This window comes from Tachyglossus aculeatus, chromosome X2 (assembly GCF_015852505.1).
Source record: "Tachyglossus aculeatus isolate mTacAcu1 chromosome X2, mTacAcu1.pri, whole genome shotgun sequence".
In the NCBI taxonomy this organism is placed as follows: domain Eukaryota; kingdom Metazoa; phylum Chordata; class Mammalia; order Monotremata; family Tachyglossidae; genus Tachyglossus; species Tachyglossus aculeatus.
The window spans coordinates 20,468,125-20,492,504 of NC_052100.1; the positions used below are offsets into that span (position 1 = coordinate 20,468,125).

Genomic DNA, 24,380 nt, shown 5'->3' on the forward strand with positions numbered 1-24,380 from the left:
AATTCTATCTGTTCACTTCCAGCTGTGTGAAGAAGTGTTTCCTTTGGCTTGGACCCACGGCCTTCAAGATTCAGTGGATGCCCCCTCACACTGGTGCTGTGGGATTTGCTGAACAACAACACTGGGTTAACAACTCCACCACTTGTCTGCTGTGTGACCTTGGGCAAGTCACTTCACGTCTCTGTTACCTCATCTCCCCTCCTCAAAAATCTCCAGTGGCTACCAATCAATCTGCGCATCAGGCAGAAACTCCTCACCCTGGGCTTCAAGGCTCTCCATCACCTCGCCCCCTCCTACCTCACCTCCCTTCTCTCCTTCTACAGCCCAGTCCGCACCCTCCGCTCCTCCACCGCTGATCTCCTCACCGTACCTCGCTCTCGCCTGTCCCGCCATCGACCCCCGGCCCACGTCATCCCCCGGGCCTGGAATGCCCTCCCTCTGCCTATCCGCCAAGCTAGCTCTCTTCCTCCCTTCAAGGCCCTGCTGAAAGCTCACCTCCTACAGGAGGCCTTCCCAGACTGAGCCCCTTCCTTCCTCTCCCCCTCGTCCCCCTCTCCATCCCCCCATCTTACCTCCCTCCCTTCCCCACAGCACCTGTATATATGTATATATGTTTGTACATATTTTTTTACTCTATTTATTTAATTTATTTGTACATATCTATTCTATTTATTTTATTTTGTTAGTATGTTTGGTCTCTGTCTCCCCCTTTTAGACTGTGAGCCCACTGTTGGGTAGGGACTGTCTCTATATGTTGCCAATTTGTACTTCCCAAGCGCTTAGTACAGTGCTCTGCACATAGTAAGCGCTCAATAAATACGATTGATGATGATGATGATGATCTGTAAAATGGGGATTGAGATTGTGAGCCCCACATGGGACAGGGAGTATGTCCACCCCGATTTGCTTGTATCCACCCCAGCGCTTAGAACAGTGCCTTGCCCAACTATCGGAATTATTACTATTATTATTTGTGGTATTTTTTAAGAGCTTACTCTGTGCCAAGCACTGTACTAAGTGCTGGGGCAGATACAAGATAATCATGTTGGGCACAGTCCCTGTTTCACAAGGGGTCACAGTCTAAATAGGAGGGAGAAGAGTTTTTAAATACCCATCTTACTGATGAGGAAACTGAGGCTCAGAGAAGTGAAGTGACTTGTCCAAGGTCACATAGCAGGTAAGTGGTAGGGCTGAGATTAGAACCCAGGTCCTCTGACCCCAGGCCTATGCTCTTTCCACTAGGCCACTCTGCTTCCCTTATGTCCCTGTGTAAATTCCTCATGATTTTGTAGACTTCAATCATGTCCCCTCTCAACTAGTGTCTTTCCATCCTCAATATCTTGGGTGCTCTTTTCTGTACTTTCTCTACACTGTAAGCTCCTTGTGGGCAAGGAACATGCCTACCAACTCTGTTGAATTGTATTCTCTCGAGTGCTTAGTACAGTGCTCCGTACACAGTAAATGCTCAATAAATACCATTGATTGATCTGCATTGATTGATTTCTCCAACCCTAATATGTCCTTTCTATTATGTTGTGACTAGAAACAGCCAAAGTATTGAAGAGGGACACTACCATGGTTTTTTATAGTGGCAAACTCACATTGGACTAAGAAGATCAGCTGAATATGCTGGACTCCACCAGGAAGGAGATAGGAAGTAAAACCTCCCATTGGACCAATGCTTTAAAAAAGCATCCAACAATGACTCTGAAATCCTGTTGTGAATTGTGGATAATTTCTCCAAGCCTATCGTTGTGTAGTTATAATTGGGCTCAATTCTCCCCAGGTGGATTAATAGTAGTAGCATTTATTAAGCACCTACTGTATGCAGAACACTGTAGTAAGCACCGGGAAAGAATAAGCAGGTGGGAATTAGACACGGACCCTCTCCCATCACCACATATGGGCTCACATTCAATTTCATCTGCCATTTTTCAGGCCACTCCCTCAGTTTTCTGAGTCTTCCAAGAGGTTATCCTCACCTGTGTGGCATTTCATTTCATCATCTGGAAGAGCAGTGTGTCATCTGCACACCTGGAGATTTCACTGCACACTCCCTCTACCAGATCTTTCGCAAAGATGTTAAACAAAGCCAAGTGTGAACACGGGTCTTGAAGGGAGCTCACCATTTCCTCTTTTCCATCTTAAAAAGTGTGGTCTAATCCCTACCCATTGCCTCCTATCATTTAGTCAATTGTTTATCCACGAAGGAACATTCCTTCAGTTTTTATGAAAACCTTTGCCGGGAACCTCAATCCAACATACAAATGTGAAATTCTATCAAGTTGTGGTCACCACCGCTGCACAGCTCGCCCATCTACCCCAACTGCTGTTTCCCGTCTCAGGACACAAGTTACTCTTGCTCAGATCCAAGAAATTCTATAGTGGCCTTCAGCATGGCATCAATGTGGCCCTGATGTTGAGGGGGGGTGGAGTGTGAGGTGTCAGAATGGCATGGACCTGGAGGCTGAGGTGTAATGGACAAGGTAGTTGCCCCAATTTGGGTGGGGCGGTAGGAGATATCCCTAGGGTGGGCATTCTGGGGAGACCTTGGTGTCATTCTGGCTGTGTGGCTAGAGAGCAGAGGTGTGGCCCCTGCAAGTAGCCATGAGAATCAGGGCAGGATGTGCTGGAGTCCTCTTCGTAATGTGTTCTGTGCCCACAGCCAGCTTCATGATTAGGCCAACTGTTCACATCCCCTCTGTTCTGCTATCTACCCCCTGCTGCTCCCACGGGTCCAGGCTTGATTAGGATATTTTTAGCAGCTCCAGCCCGGGCTCCTGCAAGATTATTCTTTTCAAAGGACATGCGTGGAGGGGTTTCCAGGCAGAAGGGAGGATGGCAAATGAAGTCCCATCTTGAAATGCAGAGGCATAGGAGAGAATGAATTCCTTCTGTATGGCCTCTGTCCTTCCAAAAGAAAGATCTTCTTGTAGGGGCCTGAGTCAAGTCTCACTTTCCATCTTAAACCTCCCCCAGCCCTGTCTCCTCCCAACTCCCCCGTGGACCTCTCATTTCTCCCCATCTTCCCCCTCCTCCTGTTAGCTCCATTTGCCAGGAGGGGAGAAGGGGCAGGCTTGAAATGGTGGATGGACGATGGGCCAGGCTGGTTTCCCATCGATGGGGTGGGAGAAGTGGGTCTTGTGAAGTTGTGGTGTACAGGGCTGGGTGGGTAGGTGGCCTACCTGACTCTGGCACTAGAGAGGCAATGTTACTGAGATACATGGGAGTCTCTGTAAAGTGACACACTAGAACTGGGTGGTTCTGCTTTTTGAGTAGCTTTCGTTCTTCAGGTGTAGCTTTGTGGGTAATCATGTGTACGTGTGCTTGTGTGTGTATATCAGAACACAGATGTGTGTAAAAGTGGGTTATGTTTGCCAGCAGATACCAGACTCTCCTTTGCTGACCCAAAAGTATCAGACACACATCACATAGATTACAGAGGCTGCACAATGTAATGTAATGCTGCTGTCTGGAACCTTTTGCAAAAGTCTGAAGAACTTCTCTACAGGGAGACCCCCCACCCCCCGACCCCTGCCTCCCTCAGAGCCTTTGGCATTCCCCACCCAGGCACCATTTCCAAACCACAAGACTCTGGCTAGAGGCTGAGCTCTTCAAGTAAAACTGGACATAAAGGTCACCGGTGCCTTATCAGTACCCGACAGAGCACTGAGCAACTGAATGCAGTACTGGCCTAATGTCTAGTGGAAAGAGCACAGGCCTGGAAGTCAGAGGATGTGGGTTCCAATCACAGCTCGCCACATGTCTGCTGTGTGACCTAGGGCACGTCACTTAACTTCTCTTTGCTTCAGTTACCTCATCTGTAAAATGGGGATAAGACTATGAGCTCCATGTGGGACAGGGACTGTGGCCTACCTGATTACCTTGTATCTATCCCTGCACTTGGAACAGTGCTTGGCACATAATAATAATGATGGTATTTGTTAAGTGCTTACTTTGTGCCAAGCACTGTTCTAAGCGCTGGGATAGATACAAGTTATCAGGTTGTCCCAGGTGGGGCTCACAGCCTTAATCCCCATTTTACAGATGAGGTAACTGAGGCTCAGAGAAGTTAAGTGACTTGCCCAAAGTCACACAGCTGATAAGTGGCAGAGCCGGGATTAGAACCCAGAAACCACGACCTCTGACTCCCAAGCCCGTGTTCTTTCCACTAAGCCACACTGCTTCTCATAAGTAAGCACACAGTAAGTGCTTAATACCTATATATCTATATATCTACAAATACATAGATAGACTGGATGAATGGCAACCCTATGGATAACGTATGTGTTGCCCCATAGAGAGAGAGAGAGAGAGAGAGAGAGAGAGAGAGAGAGAGAGAGTGTGTGTGTGTGTGTGTGTGTGTGTGTGTGTGTGTGTGTATGCGCACTGAAGGATGTGGGGAATGAGGGCCAGCAGATAGCATGTTGGGGAACCTCCATCTCCTATGCTTTCTGAATTCTGTGTGGTGAGTGGGCCAAGCCAGGCAGAGTGGGTCATCTCTCCTTCTCCCTTAGTGACTGGCAGCTTCCCACAGTTCAAGTCCAAGAGAAACAGGGTGGCTCAGTGGAAAGAGCCCGGGCTTGGGAGTCAGAGGTCATGGGTTTGAATCCTGGCTCCGCCATTTGTCAGCTGTGTGACTTTGGGCAAGTCACTTAACTTCTCTGGGCCTCAGTTCCCTCATCTGTAAAATGGGGATTAAGACTGTGAGCCCCAACGTGGGACAACTTGATTACCTTGTATCCCCCAAGCGCTTAGAACAGTGTTAAGCTCTTACTATGTGCAAAGCAAATACCATTATTTTTTCAAGCGCTTAGTACAGTGCTCTGCACACAGTAAGTGCTCATTAAATACGATTGAATGAAGTGCCCATCTGGTGGTGAGTGAGCAACTTCTGGGAAAGTAGTGATGAATTCTGGGGCCTGCTGCAAAGCTGGAGATGCCACCCTGTTCCTCACCAGGAACCAGTTGCCAGTGCCAGTCAAAGGGGATGCAGCCATGTAGTAGGAGGGCATTGAAATCAAGCCTTATTGAAGACACATCTCCTCCAGGAGGCCTTCCCTCACTAAACCTCCCCCCCATTTCCTCTTCTCCCACTCCCTTTTGCATCACTCTGACTTGCTCCCTCTGTTCTTCCCCCCTTCGAGCCCCACAACACTTATGTACACATTTGTAATTTTAAAATATTATTAATGTCTCTCTCCCCCCTCTAGACTGCAAGCTGTTGCGGGAAGGGAATGTGTCTTTTTATTGTTGTAGTATATACTCCCAAGTGCTTAGTACAGTGCTTTACACATGGTAAGTGCTCAAAAAATACAATCAAATGACACACAATCACATACACTCATACACATCCCACCTGGGTACTTGTTTCTAATGATTAGTACAATGTTCTGCACACAGTAAGCACTTTTCATTCATTCATTCATTCAATCGTATTTATTGAGTGCTTACTGTGTGCAGAGCACTGTACTAAGTGCTTGGGAAGTACAAGTTGGCAACATATAGAGATGGTCCCCACCCAACAGCGGGCTCACAGTCTAGAAGGGGAGGACAGACAACAAAACAAAACATATTAACAAAATAAAATAAATAGAATAGTAAATATGTAATATACGATTGAAGGAGGTAAGATGGGGGGGATGGAGAGGGGGACGAGGGGGAGAGGAAGGAAGGGGCTCAGTCTGGGAAGGCCTCCTGGAGGAGGTGAGCTCTCAGCAGGGCCTTGGGGACCGTCTCCAGCACCATCGCTCCCGCCGGACTTAATAAATACTATTACTACTACTACAACAACAACACACAGGCAGCATGGGGATACCAATACAGGCCTAGAAACACACCTAACAAAAGGCACAAAGACAGAGATACAAATTTAGGGCAAACACAGATCAATCAACCCCTCAGTAGTATTTATGGAGTGCTTACTGTGTGCAGGGCACTGTACTAAGTGCAGATACACAAACTTATCTACAGACACACCCACACACTGAGAAACACAGACAAAACATCCTGAGACAACCAGACCAAATTCCACCTCAGACATACAAGTGCAAGCACACAAAAGAATATGTCTTCATAAACAGCATATGAACAGTAGATGCGATCTCCATTCAGTGCAAATATATACATAGGTATGCACCTTTCCCCTGCTTCCACCCCACCCAAAATATGAGAACAGAGACATCTATTACATCCTCTGACCGTCCATTACCAAGGCAGGGCTATCTGGTAAGAAATGAGGAAATCAAGGTCCAGCCACGTGGCCTGGAATTTACCTTCCCAGTATTCAGAAAGCAGGGAAAGTTGTGGTGGATAGGATCTAGGATTATAACTGCCTCCTCCAGCAGTGAAGCACCTGCTCTTATCATGTTGTCCCATTGTTGCTTTGGTTGAATTTCAGTGTGTGAAATTTGGTGACTCAGACAAGAACTCAAGGAGGTTTTCTCCCCCTACCCCAAAGGGTTCAGAAATGGTAGGGGGAAGGAAATCTTGCCAGGAAAGTCCACGGGTGTGGAGGAGGGGGAAGCTTATTTTCCTTTCCATCCCTCCCTCCCCTACCCCTCAAGCCCCCATTTTCCCAACTGGCAACAGCCCCTGGGCATTTAATGCTGTTCACTAACAATTAATGAAAAGTAACCATTGGGGAGGAGACGCCTGAGTGCCTGGTAATTACTTAACTGTAACCATCCTTATGTTGGTAAATGAGAGAGAAATTACAGCTGATTTTCACTTGCCATTGTAAAAAATAGCAATTACTCAAAATTACCAAGAAACCTTTTGCTATTCCTTAGTAATATTTTTTTTCCGAGTATATATATTCGTAAGTGGACTAATTAATATGAAATTACCCAACATTACCAGCAATTCATCGAGATGAGACAAATTGGTTTCCAGGTATTTAGAGTAGGGATGATTCTTGTCCAAGAGTTCCCCACCCCACATACAGTTTCCTGGTGCTTGGTTCTACCCGCCCCTTCTTCCATCACCTGAACCTCTGCTGCCCTCATGAATGACCTCACCAGCCTCCCTAGGACAATATATTCCAGAGGCCTGAGTTTGAATCCTTTGGGCATCAAGTTCCTGATAAATCATTACCACTCTCTTGGCCTTTAGTTTTGTCTTCTGAAATAGGAGCAAAGAGAGAGAGGGAGAGAGAGAGAGAGAGAGAGAGAGAGAGAGAGAGAGTGTGTGTATCTATGCACCATGAGTAACAGAATCATCAGTACTGTGTACAGAACAGTCTACTGGGTGCTTGGGAACATACAATAGAAATAGAAGACAGTGTCCCTGCATTTGGGAACATTTTAATCTAACGGGGGAGACAGGCAAACACAAATTTTTTACATACAGTGGGAACGAGTGTAAAACCATAGATACAACTGATATAAACACAAATGGGCAAAAAATGAGGAAATCAATATAATGAATACGCGCTGTAGGCTCACGGGCCAATGGGATGACATGACCAGGAAGGTGGGTATTAGCAAGCAAGGAGTGTTTATTAAATGGCAATTTGATAGTGGTTTGATGTCAGTCTGGTGCAGGGCAGTGGTAACATCTGCCGTGTACCTGGGCATACTCCTCTAGATGTGCATATGTCTGGGCAGAGCCGTATCGGAACACAAAGCCATGTTGGACATTCCTATGGCTCTGCACATGGATGGGGTGAGCTGGGTGCCTGCTGCCGCTGCCCGCTGCTACCAGGGGGACATTACGGGGGAGAGAGACAGCTGGATGGTGCTGGCTTCCATTTCATACAAATGACCATCAAGGTGCTCTATATTGGTTTGAAGACGTAACATAAGAAACACCCCAACTCTGGGGACAGCCTCCATCCATCCTTGCCAATTGACTCTCCAATCCAGTGCGTGGCTCACTCCCCGCACTCTCCCCACACTCTCTGCAGAGGAGCCTCCAACAGACACCTCTAGAAATCACCTCAAAATTCACTCTGGCTTGAGAAAGTCAGAAAACGGGGCCAGGGGAGAAGCAAAGGTATTAAACCCGGCTGGCGTTGGTAGGATGAGAGAGCCAGGGCACGGGTCTTCAGGGAGGCGGGTGGCTCTGCCCTGAGGTCAGCCTGTCTGTCCGTCTGCTTGCCTGCTTCCTCTGACATCAGGACACTTGGAGGCAGGCTTTGCAGCTCTTGGCCAGGGTGGTATGAGGCGGGAGAACTAAGACGCTGCTGTTAATGGCTTCTGGCAGGGCATTTATCTCTGGGCACTGCACTCAGATTAATATTTGCAGCCCTAGAGGAGAAGGCTTTATTTAATAGGGCAATCTATCAAGGGATGGAAGAAACAGGAGCTGGCACCCAGAGGCTCTGGTGTGGGCCTCTCTTTCTCTTTGGGGCTTGCGACAGTGGGCGGGGGGGAGGGGGATGACACACAAAAGGTGTAGCATTTGGCTCAGGATGCCAGGCAGGGTGAAGCGGGGTGGGCAGCCAGACGTTGAGGAGTTTAGGTGGGTGGTCGACCTGTGGGACTTGGATGATGCCAGAATCTGGGGGTAGGGGTGGGGAGGAGGCAGGGGTGAGTCTGGCTCTGCAGTGCCCTGGGATCCCTGGACCCAAGAAATGTGGTTCTTCAGTGCTCAGCTTCACTAGGTGGGTTTTCTCCATTGGCTCCTGGGTCAAGAACCTGCTCCTCTCTCCGCCTTTGATTGTCAATCTTTCTCCAGTCCCTGACACCATCCCCTACTCCTCTCTGCAGAGCATTTTTGCCTTCCAGAAGGAAGGTAGGTTCTGACCTCTGGCCTAGGGAAGGCCCAGGCCATATGGGTCTCACATGGATGGGAAGTGGGGGCTCTACTCCTCCTATCCTCCCTCAGGGTTTATTTTGGGGTCTCAGTGCCACTGCTCCTCCGCTGCCCCTGGAGTCACAACATGGGATCAGTAGCAGCCCTAACATTGCTAGAGAAGCAGTGTGCTTAGTGGAAGAGCACGGGCTTGGGAGTCAGAGGACGTGGGTTCTAATCCCAGCTCTGCCACTTGTCTGCTGTGTGACCTTGGGCAAGCTGCTTAACTTCTCTGTGCCTCAGTTACCTCATCTGTAAAATGGGGATTCAAGAGTGTGAGCCCCACTTGGGACAACCTGATTACCTTGTATCTCCCCAGTGTCTTGAACAGTGCTTGGCACATAGTAAGCACTTAACAAATACCATAGGGTTCCTGCTCATGCACAGGAGTCTGCTTCCTTTCCCCAGCCTCAGTCCTTGGGCTCTGTGAGCTTTGGACTAGGGCTACCTGACTGGGCGACTCCTGGTTGTCACCCACCCAATGCCCCCAGCCCTAAGGGTAGGAGGAAGCAAAGAAGGGAAGACTTATCCAGGTCTTGGTCCAGGACTAGACCCTGGGATCTGTCAATCTCCACCCCACCCCACCCCTGACAGGCACAGATGTAGCAATCAAGAAAAGTGAATAATGAATGTGGAGCAATCAAAGACAGTTAACCGTAATGGTGGGACCATTAATTTCCTGACACAGAAAAAGTCTAATCTGCACCAGGGTGGCCCTCCCTTCTGGAGAGTGGACACTGGATCAGTCTGTCGAAACCAAGGGATAGTGGGAAATACCATTTCTGCTTGCGCTGGGGCCCTGCTCTAAGCCTGGGCCAGGGCCACAGGGTCCAACTCTTCTGTCCCTTGCAGCTTGCTTGGATTGCACATGGAGGCCTGAGGTAGGGGGCGGCTGCTATTTTTAAGAATTTGTCAATGCTTCCATTTGGAGGCTCTGGTTTCAACAACATTCATAAATAGGGCTGTCAATCCTCTCCCTAGGCAGAATTTGTGCAAAAAAAGAACCATTTTACAAGGGCAAAGGGGTGGGGAGGAGGAGTAGTGGGTTGGGGGGAGAGGGAGAGGAGGAAAGGAGGGGAGAAATTCTGCCAGGCCACAGAGGATGAAAACACTAGGAGGCAGCAAAGGGCCATACTCTAAGCCAGATATCCTGTCTGCCCTTCAGTGATTTACCACACAGAGATGGGAGATCAGCGGCACAAGCTAGCTCTGGCTGGGCTAATTCCTTCCATTTTAGGAGCCCTGGATGCCATACCTGAGGGGTTGAAGCGACCCCACCTACAGTTATCAAGGCTTCTCCCCTACCTAATGTTCACTCCTCCTTCAACTGCTTCCCGTGGTCCTTTAGTTCAGGGAATGGCAAACCCAGTTTCCTCCCAAACCCAAGGAAACCAGACCCACTGGAGTTAGAAAGAAGCAGCAGAGCTTATTCAATTTCTTTTGCGCCAGGCTGGTGGGCTCACACTCCTTTGCCTGACTGAGTGTCCATTTCGCCCTTTGGGAGACATATTCGCTCATCTCTCATTTGCTCAACAACATTCCGGGGTCTTGAATGATAACAATGATAAAACCTAACATTTGTAGACTGCTTTTATTTCTCCAAAGCGCTTCAACATCAGTTAGCTCATTTTCTTGCCCAAGGTTCAAGAGAAGGTCAGGGTCAGAGCTGTTATTCAATTATGATTCCTAGATTCCTGTTCTTGCCGCTAGGCCCCACTCCTCCAAAAATGAGAGCCCACTTTTTTTCTCTCTGGTAGGACTAGGTGCTTGTTTCTATGGAAAGTCTTTAGCCACATGACTAAGCCCGAATCAGACTACCAGAGAGACCATCTGGGCATTTTCTCAATGGCCCGTGCAGTTGTCGACCTTTTTGCTGGGAATCGGGAGGTCTGAGGGTCCCATATTGCTTGACTTCTGTCCCCCTTTAGTAATACCATGCATATTGTTTCCAAACCTCAGAAGGTGGGTGCCCCAACTCCCTTTATCCTGACATCCTGGAAATTTGCCTGGCCTGAGGGAGTCCAATCTCGCACCCCACTCAAGAGCCTTAGGAGATCAGGGGTCTGAGCCCCTCCACAAGATGGTCTGAGAGAGAAGAGAGCAAGGCAGGGTGGAGTTGCTGTTAGCGCAGACATCTTTTTTTTAATGGCATTTGTTAAGCCCTTAGTATGTGCCCGGCACAGTGCTAAGCACTGGGGTTGACACAAGCCAATCAGGTTGGACGTAGTCCACGTCCCACATGGGGCTCAGTCTTAATTCCCATTTTCCAGATGAGGTAACTGAGGCCCAAGGAAGTTAAATGACTTGTCCAAGGTCATATAGCAGACAAGTGGTGGAGCAGAGACTAGAACCCAGGTCCTTCTAACTCCCAGGCCTGTGCTCTCTCCACTTGGCCATGGTGCTTCTCTGGGTGAAGCAGAGGAGAAGCTGTGGAAGGCCTCTAGGTGAACTTGAGATTTCATCTCCTTCCCTTGCCCCAGATTCCACAGGTGACTGGAATTTCCACCTCCTACACATTCCACAGACCACAGAACTCTCTCCATCTTCAAAGCCCTATTGAAACCATATCTCCTCCAGGAAGCCTTCTGGGACTAAGATCTCAACACGCCCCCCCCCCCCACACCCACCTACCCCAACCTTATTTTCCCTCCCTACTGCCTCACCCTTGCTCTTAGTCCACCCCTGAAACACTTAGGTTACCACCCACCCTCACCCTCACAGCACTTACCTACATATCCTTCTACTCTGTACTTTAGTTTAATGTCTGTCTCCCTTGCTATGCTGTAAACTCCTTGAGGACAGGAATCATGTCTACTGATCCTCGACTCCGCTCTCTCGTTCACCCCTCACATCCAATCTGTCACCAAAACCTGCCGGTCTCACCTCCGCAACATCGCCAAGATCCGTCCTTTCCTCTCTATCCAAACTGCTACCCTGCTCGTTCAATCTCTCATCCTATCCCAACTGGATTACTGCATCAGCCTCTTCTCCAATCTCCCATCCTCCCGTCTCTCCCCACTTCAATCCATACTTCACACCACTGCCCAGATCGTCTTTGTGCAGAAATGCTCTGGGCATGTTACTACCCTCCTTAAAAATCTCCAGTGGCTACCAATCAACCTATGCATCAGGCACAAACTCCTCACCCTCAGCTTCAAGGCTCTCCATCACCTCACCCCCTCCTACCTCACCTCCCTTCTCTCCTTCTACAGCCCAGCCCGCACCCTCCACTCCTCTGCCACTAATCTCCTCACCGTGCCTCGTTCTCGCCTGTCCCGCCGTCAACCCCGGGCCCACGTCATCCCCCTGGCCTGGAATGCCCTCCCTCCACACATCCGCCAAGCTAGCTCTCTTCCTCCATTCAAAGCCCAACTGAGAGCTCACCTCCTCCAGGAGGCCTTCCCAGACTGAGCCCCCTCCTTCCTCTCCCCCTCCTCCCCCTCCCCACCCCCCCCGCCTTACCTCCTTCCCCTCCCCGCAGCACCTGTATATATGTATATATGTTTGTACATATTTATTACTCTATTTATTTTACTTGTACATATTTATTCTATTTTTTTATTTTGTTAATATGTTTTGTTTTGTTGTCTGGCTCCGCCTTCTAGACTGTGAGCCCGCTGTTGGGTAGGGACCGTCTCTATATGTTGTCAACTTGTACATCCCAAGCGCTTAGTACAATGCTCTGCACACAGTAAGTGCTCAATAAATACGATTGCATGAATGAATACTACCTGCTTGCACTCTCCTAAGTGCTCTGCCCAAAGTAGGTACTCTATAAATATCACTGATTGATTAATAGGTGATAGTGTCAGCTCACCAGGGATCTTGGGTAGAGGCCAACTTAGGGTCTGGGCATCTGGGCTAAACTAACTTCTCAGGTCCGGTTCACTGAAGACCCAGTTCGTAGACCAGCGCTGAAAATAAAGATCCAGCCTAGGTGATCCCCAGACCAACTCTGCCTTTGTTACCTACCACCTGGACTGCACCAGGATTTTTCTGGTGTGGGGCAAGAAGGAGCGGGAGCTGACCCGGGGCTGAATGATGCCTCTTTCTGGAGGAATTATTTGCCTGAGAGGTCCAAAGAAAAAAACGGGAACAATCCAAATCCCTACCTGCTGTTCCCCAAGCCCCTGCCTCCTACTCCAGATAGAAGGGGAAGCCTCTTTCATGTCACTTACTTACTTCTAGCTGGGACTTATTTTTACATGACAATACAGTCTGATCCACACAGTGGGAATTCACAGAAACAGCTCCTGTACATAAAAAAATGTATGAAAGGCCAGCCATTAACATCTGTATCAGGTAAGTGAACTACTCAGATACAAAAATAGAAAATGGGGGAATGCACGTCTCATAGGGACAAACACCCACACATCCACACATATGCATGTGTGGGCATAATGCACATGTTAAGTATTTACTATGCACCAGACATTGTACTAAGCACTGGGTAGATATAAGGTAATCGAGTTGGACACAGTCCACGTCCTACATGGGACTTACAGTTTTAATCCCCATTTTATAGATTAGGTAATTGAGGCACAGAGAAGGTAAGTGACTTGCTCAAGATCCCACATCAGGGACTTTCCCCTCCCTGCCTGGAGGGAGAGCCATGTGCCAGGATGATGATGACATTTGTTAAGCGCTTACTATGTGCCAAGCACTGTTCTAAGCACTGGGGTAGATACAAGGTAATCAGGTTGTCCCATGGGGAGCTCACAGTCTTAATCCCCATTTTACAGGTGAGGTAACTGAGGCACAGAGAAGTTAAGTGACTTGTCCAAAGTCAAACAGCTGATAAGTGGCGGAGCAGGGATTAGAACCCATGACCTCTGACTCTCAAACCCATGCTCCTTCCACTAAGTCACGCTTAGGACCAAGCCCACTTCACCTGTGTCAGGGCCTCTGCACACATACACACATGCAAACACTGCCCTCGGCATTACACACACCCATTCACACCCACACCATTCACTCATTCATTCAATCGTATTTATCGAGACCCTATTGTGTGCAGAGCACTGAACCAAGCGCTTGGAAAGTACACTTCGGCAACAGAGACAATACCTTCCCAACAACGGGCTCACAATCACACTCACAAATCCAAACCCCAAAGCGAACATATATTTCCATCCACAAGCCAGCCTCTTTGTTTAAGTGACCCAAGAAGCAGCCAGCTCTTCCCTGCCTGATTCCTGGGGCCAGGTATTTAAAGACTGATGCAACAGTTGTCCCCAGTGGGTCAGTCATCATTCTTGCTCCTGGAGCCTGTTAGTCACTGGTCTGGGGTCACTGGCTGCTGCTGTTGGAGTCAGTTGTCTTGGCTGCTGCTATTCTGCTAGAACTCCAATCCCGATTGTCCCCAGCCCAAATGGCCCTCTTTGCCCCTGGGTTACGGTATAAATAACCCAGACCACTTTCCTATAATATCTTCCTAGTCTAGAGGCCAAGAGGTTGTGGAGGGAGAGAGGGAGGAAACAGGGGGAAGAGAAGGAGAGGTATTTTCAATCACCTGCGATGTCTTAAGTCTTTCTGCTGAAAGCCCAGCCCCGTCAGTCTGGCCTCGATTTTGAGAGCTAGCCTCCCCATCTTCCTTGCTCTCTCTTTGATCCCCAGACTGAGACCCTCATGTTCACAGCTGATTTATGGAGTCATCACTACCCAACTGCTTAATTCCAGTAGAATGGAATTTGTGCTGACAATTTGTCCTGTGCCTCGTGGGTTGTGGCCAGCAATCCCCTCTGTCTCTACTACTTGTTCTTTTCAGCTTTTCTGTCACTCGTCTTGGCCATATCTTTCTGAAGTCTGTTTGAACTCCTTTTCAGTGTCTGATGGGGTGAGGGGGGTTGCCCTGGGGCCCTATCTCTCCAAGGGATCACCAATTTCCCACTGCACACTGGATCCACATTGGTCTGTCCTTTACTCCTGGCTCTACAGTGTTGGGGAGAGGTGTGTGGGGGGGAGGGGCCTGGGGAGGCCCAGGGGGCAGGGTGGTTGGGAGGGGGCAGGGGGAGTGAGATGAAAACTGCATCCTCAGTGCTCCTGCCTGTGTTATTGTAGCCATTTTCCAGTGGCAACGATGTGTGAAATGAAAATTGGACAGAGCTGGCTGCTCCTCGCTCAGAGGGCTGGAATATCATAGAGGTGAGGAGAGAGGGAGAGGGAGGGGGAGAGGGGAGGAGAAGGGAGGGAGAGAGAGGGAGGAGAGGGAGAAAAAGAGAGAGAGAACTGGAGCAGGGAGAAAAGAGGGAGAGAGAGGTGGAAAGGGGGAAGGGAAACAGGAAGGGAAATCATAGAAGAAAGAAGGGCAAACACAAGAAAGTACAGCCTTGGAGAGAAGTTAGGGCCTTCTGCTTTGCACTGGGTCTGCAGAGAGGATATACGAGAGACAGCTTTCCATTTCCTGGTGATAAATTCTGGCCTCTTTGCCCCACTTTCCCTGGTAGGCAGAGTTCCAAGGGAACCTAGGACCCTCTACCGATTCCACCCCCACACCACTCCCTGACCCAGATCAGCACAGCGGGAAAGCACCTAAGACTCTCTGACTCCAGCACCAATGCTGAGCAAGGGCAGAGATGTTGCCCTCTGGAGCCATATACTTCTCAGTTTCATGCCCTCTGGCAGCAATTACGGTTGGTGGAGAAATGAAGCTGAGGAGCTGGGGAAAAAGCAGAAATTCCCTTCTGGGAGCCACTCGGCTCTTCTGACTGAGACTGTGGTATGCTACCCGGGTTTTATCCCTAGTTTGAGCTCCATGTGTAGTTTGTGGGTGGGACTGGGTGATCCGGGGAAGAGGGAGGGAGAGAGTTTACTCTTTCTGACTCCTCCATGGCTGGGAAGAAACCTCTGAGGATGGTGCAGGAATAGGGGATGGGAGGGAAACCCCTCCACCTCTCATTCCACCTGCCCTCATTGTATGCTAGGATTACAATAGGATCAGTGACTTGGGATCTCTGAAGTTCTTTGACTGCCAGGGGTGATGGGTGGTTGACAAATACTTCAGTCAATAAATCAACCAATCAGTGGTATTTACTGAGTGCTTACTGTGTGCAGAGCATGTACTAAGCTCTTGGAAAAGTACAATACAACAGTGTTGGCAGACACACTATCAGCCCACAACAAGATAGAGGAGGGAGACAGAATTTGCCCCATGTGGGTGAAGCCGAAGGCAGGTGGGGCTTGAGGTGGGCGGGACCACCGTTCCTTTCTTTATGCTCCTCTCCCTCCCCTGTCCTCCCATCCTCAAAAGTAGCCCCTTCCTGCTCACCATGGCCTCCGGCGCACGTCATACAGGTCAATCTTGTTCGGCGCTCTCCAAGGGGTAGCTGTGATGGAAGTAGATGGATTGTAAGAACCACGTGGAGAGAAAGAGAGGTCAGGGTTGGGGATAAAGGGGTGGGGATGGGGTGGAGGGAGGTGAGGGGCAGAGAGAGAGGGACGAGGGAGAGGGAAAAGGAGAGAAAGGTTAAAGAAGGAAGGGAGAGATTTAGGTGTAGAGGAGCTAGGACATCTGGGTTTTGGGCCCAGTCATGGTTTTGACTCCTTCTGAACCATGAGGCATATGAAGAGGGACAATACCTCACCTCTTCATATTCCAGCAAGGCCCCAAGGAGACAGAATGCTACATGGAGTATCCCAGCCCGGTGAGGGCTCCCCACCGCCCCCCATTTCCTAGGATGTCATTAGGTGGGACAAGGCTCCGGAAGAGTAAGCTCTCTGATGTCTTCTGGTACTGAATCTCCTGGAAGCGGCTGTGACTCACCTGGGTAGTAGCGGGTGACACCCGTGGCACTACCAAACACCTGCCAAAGCAGAGAGGGATCTTCCTTTCGGTTCTCCACAAACACGTCCTCCAGGGCCTCTGTCCAGTTCAATTCGTTGAGGATGACAGTGGCTGGAAGGCAAGGGAAGGAAATGGGAAAGTCTCTAGGGCTGTCATAAAGGCTGGGAACACCTAACTGGAACTAACTGGAAAACCAGTGGTTTTTCTAGGCTGATCTTGTTCCATTTGGCACAGCGAGGAAATAAGATGGGGCTGGAACGAAGTGGGTATTCCTGACGGGGTAAGGCCAAAGGCAGAATGCTTTGTGTGGTAAGGAACGGGGGCTAAGGTTGGAGGGGATAAGGAGCATGGGCTGGGAGGCATGAAGTGAAGACCATGCAAATTTTATGCGAAGACATATGCAAATAGACACATCCTAGTTTAGTCAACAACTCAGGCTATTTTTGTTGCAGGAGGGCAGGGTTTTCTCCCCACCCTCCCTGACCTGAGCTGGAATTGAGTGGGAGCCAAAGGTGAACAGTGTGAGTGGCAGAATCAGGACTCTCCTAGGGCAACGGTGAAGAGGAAGGGGGCCTGGGGCATTGGGGATGGGTAGTGGGTACCAATCGCCTCGCGGGCAGCCAGGGTAGATAAGAAATGTATCGGCCCCATGTGCCTTTTGTGGACTGTAAGCTCCTTGTGGGCAGGGAGCATGTTTTCCAAGTCTATTGCAATGTACTTTCCCAAGCACTTAGCATAGTAACCTGCACATCATAAGTGCTCAATAAATACCATTGATTGATTGAGTGGGGGTGGGGTGCGGAGGAAGTGACTGACCCCAGGGTGCTTGGCCCATTCAGCATGCATCAAAACATGATAGCAATTAAGGTACCTGCCAGGGTGGGTGAGGAATTACTCAGTTATTAAGCAACTAATAAGCTGCAAGCGACTCAGCTCTGTGATTAATCAACAGGGGCCAGGGTGAAGGGAGAAGTTACTGTTGTTGCCATCACTACAGCTGTGGCTGTTGCTGCTACTCTTTGAAATTACCATTTCAAGATACCACTTCCAACTGGGGCTTGTCAGGGGAGGCTTGGGCCAGGGAGGGGGCCCAGGGAGGATGGGTCCAGGGGACATTACCAAACCCCACCAAGACTCAGTCCTGGGCTCTCAGTTGTTCTCTATCCACTTTATATGCTCTCTTGTGCCCTGCTGAAAGGACCAAAGTTTTGGGAGTTCTGCCAACCATTCTAGACAGTGCCTATCAATCACGTGCAGCTACAAACTAATCAGGAAGTGGGCCTGAGGAAGCAATCCCATGACAATTCCACTTTGTCTCATTCGGCTAAATGGTCCGAGCACAATTTAGAGTTCCCAGCCCTAGCTAAATGGTGACAAACAGTGTTATTTGCCAAGCTCTCTTAAGGTAGCTGGCCAACTCATCAGACGTGATAGGGTGGTTTAAGAAACAGCCAGAATTTGCAAAGTTTTCCCAATCTGCTACTGGGTGTCCCCCATACAAGCCCAAGCTGTGTGTTTTGATGAGGGGATTGAGGAAGGGGGATGGAGGGGATGTCTTGGCCAGCAGTGACGGCTGACCATTCCAGGTGTCCAGAGGGCACAAAAGGCCAAAGGCCTTGGGTAAGGGGGGGCAATTAGGGAGGCGACACAGCCTAGTGGAAAGAGCATGGGACTGGGAGTCGGAAGACGTGGGTCCTAAGCCCAGCTTGGCCACTTGTCTGCTGGGTGACCTGGGGGAAGTCACTTCTCTTCTCTGGGCCTCAGTTTCCTCATCTGGGGCTAAAATGCATGTTCTTCCTCCCTCCCTCTTAGACTGTGGCACAAGGCCTGTGTCCAATCTGATTACTTTGCATCTACCTTAGGGGTCAGCACAGTGCTTGGCAGGTGGTGCCTAATTATTATTATATTATAATATTATTATTTGGTTGGGGGCTCACTTAACTGGTTTGAGTCAGCTGCGGAGGGCTGCACCCCTAAAAGGCCCTGGGTTCCCAATACCTCTCAGTAAAATTCTCAACGGCATTTAATATGTAAAGAACTCTTCGGGTTGTTTCCATACAAATGTAAATTCCTTACAACCCGATTTGTACTTCCCAAGCGCTTAGTACAGTGCTCTGCACACAGGAAGCGCTCAATAAATACGACTGAATGAATGAGTGAACCATGGGAATAAGCAGGATCCAGAATATCAGGAATGATATTACCGAGACTTTCGCTTTTGCTGGGAGGGGTGTTGGGCTGGGTGGAATCAAGAGAGGAAGCAGGTAGGAGATGAGATCAGCCATGTGGGCTGGGGTGTCAGGGGGCCTTAGACCTGGACTACAGATGCACCACCTTAGATGCACTTTTACCCTCAGATATTACTCAGGTATTTAAATCACACAGAAACACATACCATTTTAATGCACGTGGATTCCCAATGACACCCAATCGCACAGGCACAGATATACACATACACTCACAGTCATGCCCAGTCACTGAGGAACATACTCTTACCCGGATCTTCATGGCTCAAATGAAGTGGAGGTTTGAGCAACTCTCTGATTCACTCTATCTAGTCTCCCCAACTAGATAATTCAGGCCTCAAAGTAAATTTTTTTTGTAGGGAGGCCAGGGGGCAGGAATTATCCATTTGGGCTGCCTCCAGGGAGATAAATCAGATTCCTCCACCTAAAATCCAGCCAGTGTCAATCAATCAATAAATGGTATTTATTGAGCACTTATTGTGTGCAGAGCACTGAACTAAGCCCTTGGGAGAATACAACACAATAGGGTTGGTAGGCATAAGATCCCTGCCCACAAGGAGTTTACAATCTAGTGGGGGAGAAAGCCATATATGTCACATACACAGTCACCTAAACTCCCCTACCCCCCTGAAAGTCACACAAAAAAAGCCTGCACTGACAGACACGCAGACACAACTATGTGCATACACACTCACACACTGCACATACACACTCACACCCATGGAAGTCTGTGGTGGATAGGCCAAGGCTCCTCTTAAATAATTCTGTAACAGAGAAGTGTTTCCTCTAGAACTTATATTTTTCCATAAATTTCCTCTCAAGTGTATTGTAAGATTAGTGATTTTTTTTTCCCCCTCAAATGATCTTTGAAGGTGTTTCCTGGGCATAACTAATCCCCAGGTAAAGATACATGAAATTCGGAGAAAGTAATTGGTGATTTCGCAGGCTCCAAAGCCACTGCCTGTTTTCAAAGGGAACTAGAGCTAGCACTTCTTGTTTGGAGTTTCTTCCCCGGGGTTGACATGGCAGGAGATGGAAACAATACAGATGAGGAACTGGGCCTGGAACCTGGCCTGGAGAAAGTGTTATGTAAAGGGGCAGGCAGGATAGGCCTTTGGTTGAGTAAGGTTTGCTGAGGCAACAAAGACTCCAGCAGAGAAGTCTGGAGAGGCTACCAAGAGAAGGTCTAGTTTGGATCTGAGTGGTGCTATCCTCTCTAGAATAAAAAAAAAAACGTTGAAACTCTACTTTAAGATTAAGTATTGGGAAGGGAGAGATTGAGTTTTGTCACGGGATTTGACTCTGTGCTGTTAATAGCTCGTACTCATGCTGTTTCAATGATCTGGTCCATGTTTTTGAAATGCATATGGCTACGTTCTTCTGCCTAATAATCCAAACCCCCCCTCAGTTTCAGGAAAAGTGATTTTATCCCTTTTGGAGAGAAAGAAATATATGCATGTTCTGTGTTTTGGGCATCCACACCTCTGACTAATCAGAAAACCCTCCAGTAAGGGCAGTCCTAGTCATAATTTGCCTTCATCCTTTCAACACCTCCTGTGGAAAGCATGGGGAGTCATATAGGGTGGGAGTTGGTTTGGGAGACACTGAGTTTAGAGAGTTCCTATTCTCTCTATTCAATAATTATGGTACTCGTTAAGAGCTTACTATGTGCCAAGCACTGTTCTATGCACTGGGCAAACTGAACCCCAGCTGTTTCCAGGGTCAATTTGGGGAAAGTTGTTAAGTGGGCTGCCTAGTAAAAGTGAATGCCTTGAACATTTGGGCTGTTCTAGAGGGTTAAATGCCCCATACAGCTGAGAGGGAATCTGGAGATCCCAATTTGGGATGGGCAGTCTAAAGTCAGATCTGGCACAGACAGAGGGGAGCTTTGAAGGGTAGGTACAGTCAAGAAAAGTCCTGGGCTACAAGATGAGCTGTCACAAGCATACTCCTACTCATCCATATGCATACATACCCACACTCCCCCTTGCCCCTGCCTCTCCCCCCCCGCCGCCCCCGGGTCACTCACACACACATCCCGCCCTTCCCCATTAGTTCTCACAAAGGAGGGTCCAGAAGGGAAGGTCACTGACCTCATGTCATGAAATGACTTGAAATGGCTCAAATTGGGCCTCTGTGGGTCTTCCATCAGAGGAGGGAGACCCTTGTCCCATGAACCCCCATTCCCTGGGCCCTGCCCTTCAACTCTGAGGTCTCACACAAACCTTTCCTTTTTCCTTTAGTCTCACTGACTTCCAGCTAGCCAATCAATGTAAAGAACTCTCATGCTCTGCCTTACCAGGGGTGAGAAATATGCTTTGTACATTGATTTTTCTCAATTTCAACAATAAAGAGCAGACAAGGGAAAACAAGAACTTCATCTCCCTGGGCTCTCTCAGAACCCAGTTCTTCACTTCAGCAGTGCAAGCATAACCCTTGCTCACTGTCTAACAAAGTCTGTGTCCCTCCAGCTGTTTTACTCATTCCTAAAAACCCAGGAAAAGACTTGGCGGCTGCAGAAATCATAATTCATCTTCATCATTACAACACCTCCCGTGGAAAGTGTGGTGAGCTGTATAGGAATGGAGTTGGTTTGGGAGACACTGAGTTTAGGGAGTTCCTATTTCCACATGTTGTCTCTTTCTTGCTCTTGGTTTAGGGGAGCCCCTCCTGCTTAAGAAGATGTCTCTTCAGAGCTTCCACTGTTTACACAACTGGTGCCTATGGGAGCTTGTGAGTCTCCAGGTACTCCTTCCTGCTGGAAAAGAGAGTGTGTGAGTGTGTGTGTGTGTCTGTGTGTGTGTGTGTCTGTGTGTGTGTGTACGTACACATTTGGCTGCTCTTGCCCTCCCTCTGCTCCTAGGCCTCCCCCTCATGCCTTCCCTGCTCCCCATCTCCACGTCATCCCCTCATTCTTGGGCAGAATGTGCAGGTGGAGTGATGGATAGAGAGCCCTCTCCTAGAAAACTGAAGTAGCATGGTCTAGTGGATAAAGCACGGGCCTGGGAACCAGAGGACCGGGGTTCTAATCCCAGCTCTGGCACTTGCCTGCTGGGTAACCTTGGGCAAGTCACTTCACTTCTCTGGGCCTCAGTTTCCTCAAATGTAAAATGGGTATTCAATACCTGTTCTCCCTCCTACTTAACTGTGAGCCCCATGTGGGACAGGGACTCTGTCCCTCCTAATTAACTTGTATCTACCCTAGCACTTAGAACAGTGTTTGGCACATAGAAAGTGCTAAACAAATACCATTAAAACGACAAAAACAAAAAAAAGGATTTTCCTGAGGAAAAAAGAGTAAACTTCCTCTCCAGAATGGGGTTGCTTAGCATGCTGGGAGTCAGACTTACCTCCTGTGCCCTGGCATTTTCCCTCCCACACTGTGGGGAGCATGGACAGGGGTAGAATAAAACTCCATGAGAAGGGGATGCTAGGGAGGTCCGGTTCTGACCCAGACCACATCTTCCTCTCTGGCTGCTTTGGGGGCTGAATATTTGCCTGAGAAGCCTGAATTCCCTCTTGTTCCTCTGTGGTAAAGGGAAGAAGGCCAACTAATTGCAGAAGTAAGAGTGAAACAGAGGGAGGATGGTACCAAATGGCCATAATAATAATAATAATAATAATGGCATTTATTAAGCACTTACTATGTGCAAAGCACTTTTCTAAGCGCTGGAGAGGTTACAAGGTGATCAGGTTGTCCCACGTGGGGCTCACAATCTTCATCCCCATTTTCCAGATGAGGTAACTGAGGCACAGAGAAGTGAAGTGACTTGCCCCAAGTCACACAGCTGACAATTGGTGGAGCTGAGATTTGAACCCATGACCTCTGACTCCAAAGCCCGTGCTCTTTCCACTGAGCCACGCTGCTTCTCATGGGGCCTTGACATGGAGAGGCCCACTTTACTTATCTGCTCTCTTCACCAACTCACTGCCTCAAGCCAATCTTTTAACTGTACCTCAGCTCTTGACTCTCCCACCTCCACCCCTTCGCTCACACTGTTCCCCCAGTTTGTAACTCCCTCCTTCCCCCTATCAGAGAGACCACAGCTCTCCCCACTTCAAAGCCCTCCTAAAAATCCCACAGGCCTTCCCCAACTATTTCCCAACACTCCAAGTTGTATCATCTCATCAGCCATCTCCAGCACTTTGGCATTTACCTATTCCCAACCTCAGCACTTGTGAGTTTATTCGATTGTCCATTCAATTATTTACACCGATTACCCTAGTTGTAACATTTTCATGTCTGTTTCCCCTTTTAGAGTGTAAGCTCCTCGTGGGCAGGGAACATATGTCTTCATTCTGTTGACATGCACGTTAGCACAGTGCATTCATTACTCCCAGTGGGTGCTCAATGAATACTATTTCTACTACTACTGCTCTTCAGGTAATGACGGAACACATACAGAAAGATCCGAGGACACCTAGAAATAAATGTTCATTTGATGATATGTCCCTCCAATGATGATGCCCATCTAAGTACCTATAGAAGCGGCATGGCCTAGTGGCAAGAGCACGGGCTTGGGAGTCAGAGGATGTGGGTTCTAACCCTAGCCCCATCGCTTGTCTGCCATGTGACCTTGGGCAAGTCACTTAACCTCTTTGGGCCTTGGTTAGCTTATCTGTAAAATGGGGATTAAGATTGTGAGCCCCAAGTGGGACAGGAACTGTGTCCAACCCGATTACTGTGCATCTACCCCAGTGCTTAGAACAGTTCTTGGCACTTAGTAAGTGCTTAACAAATACCATTATTATTATTACCTTCTTAGTCACATGCAAACAATGACATCTACACTCACAAACACATACAAAATGACTCACGAGCACAATACATACATATATGCACAAAACAGGCACGACAGCCTCCTTCCTTTTTCCTGGGCCATCAGCCTTCTTCCTTCCCTCCCTCCCTTTCCTCTCCCTACCCACCATGCATTAGCCAAACACGCACAGGCATACAAAGAAACCGGGGGACCGCACCCCTCAGGCAAGCGATTACAGATTTAATTAAAAGTGACACAGTAAATAAAAAACATATAAAATGTAATTTGTGTGGGTAGTGAGGGGTGACTGTGGAGGGCGGTGTAGTAAATGTTTTAATTAGCATGCCAGCTTGCGATAGTGCCCCTCTAGTGCCTTGGCCCCCAACGTCCCCCACAGCGTGAGGCAGGGAGGGAGTCAAAGAAGGACTAAGAGAAGCAGCATGGCTCAGTGGAAAGAGCACGGGCTTTGGAGTCAGAGGTCATGGGTTCAAATCCTGGCTCCGCCAATTGTCAGCTGTGTGACTTTGGGCAAGTCACTTCATTTCTCTGGGCCTCAGTTACCTCATCTGTAAAATGGGGATTAAGACTGTGAGCCCCCCGTGGGACAACCTGCTCACCTTGTAACCTCCCCAGCACTTACAGCAGTGCTTGGCACATAGTAAGTGCTTAATTAATGCTATCATTATTATTATATTATTATTATAAGGACCTGCGGAGGGGCAGAGATTCCACCACTGGCAAGTCAAGGGGAATGGTGACTCAATTCATCACCAATGCTTCCCTCCTCTCTCCTGG

General features: G+C 48.7%; 1 protein-coding gene across 6 annotated transcripts in view; it reads right to left on the bottom strand.

Annotated features, from left to right (window-relative positions):
* CACNA2D2 (calcium voltage-gated channel auxiliary subunit alpha2delta 2) overlaps positions 1–24,380 on the bottom strand; it is a 579,266-nt gene that overhangs the window by 39,801 nt on the left and 515,085 nt on the right. For all 6 annotated transcript variants that reach the window (XM_038770682.1, XM_038770688.1, XM_038770684.1 and 3 more), the window contains exons 7-8: positions 16,559–16,690; positions 16,064–16,121 (exon numbers count right to left, since the gene is read on the bottom strand). In XM_038770682.1, the coding sequence (XP_038626610.1) occupies positions 16,064–16,121; positions 16,559–16,690 (190 nt within the window). The remainder of the gene's footprint in view (positions 1–16,063; positions 16,122–16,558; positions 16,691–24,380) is intronic.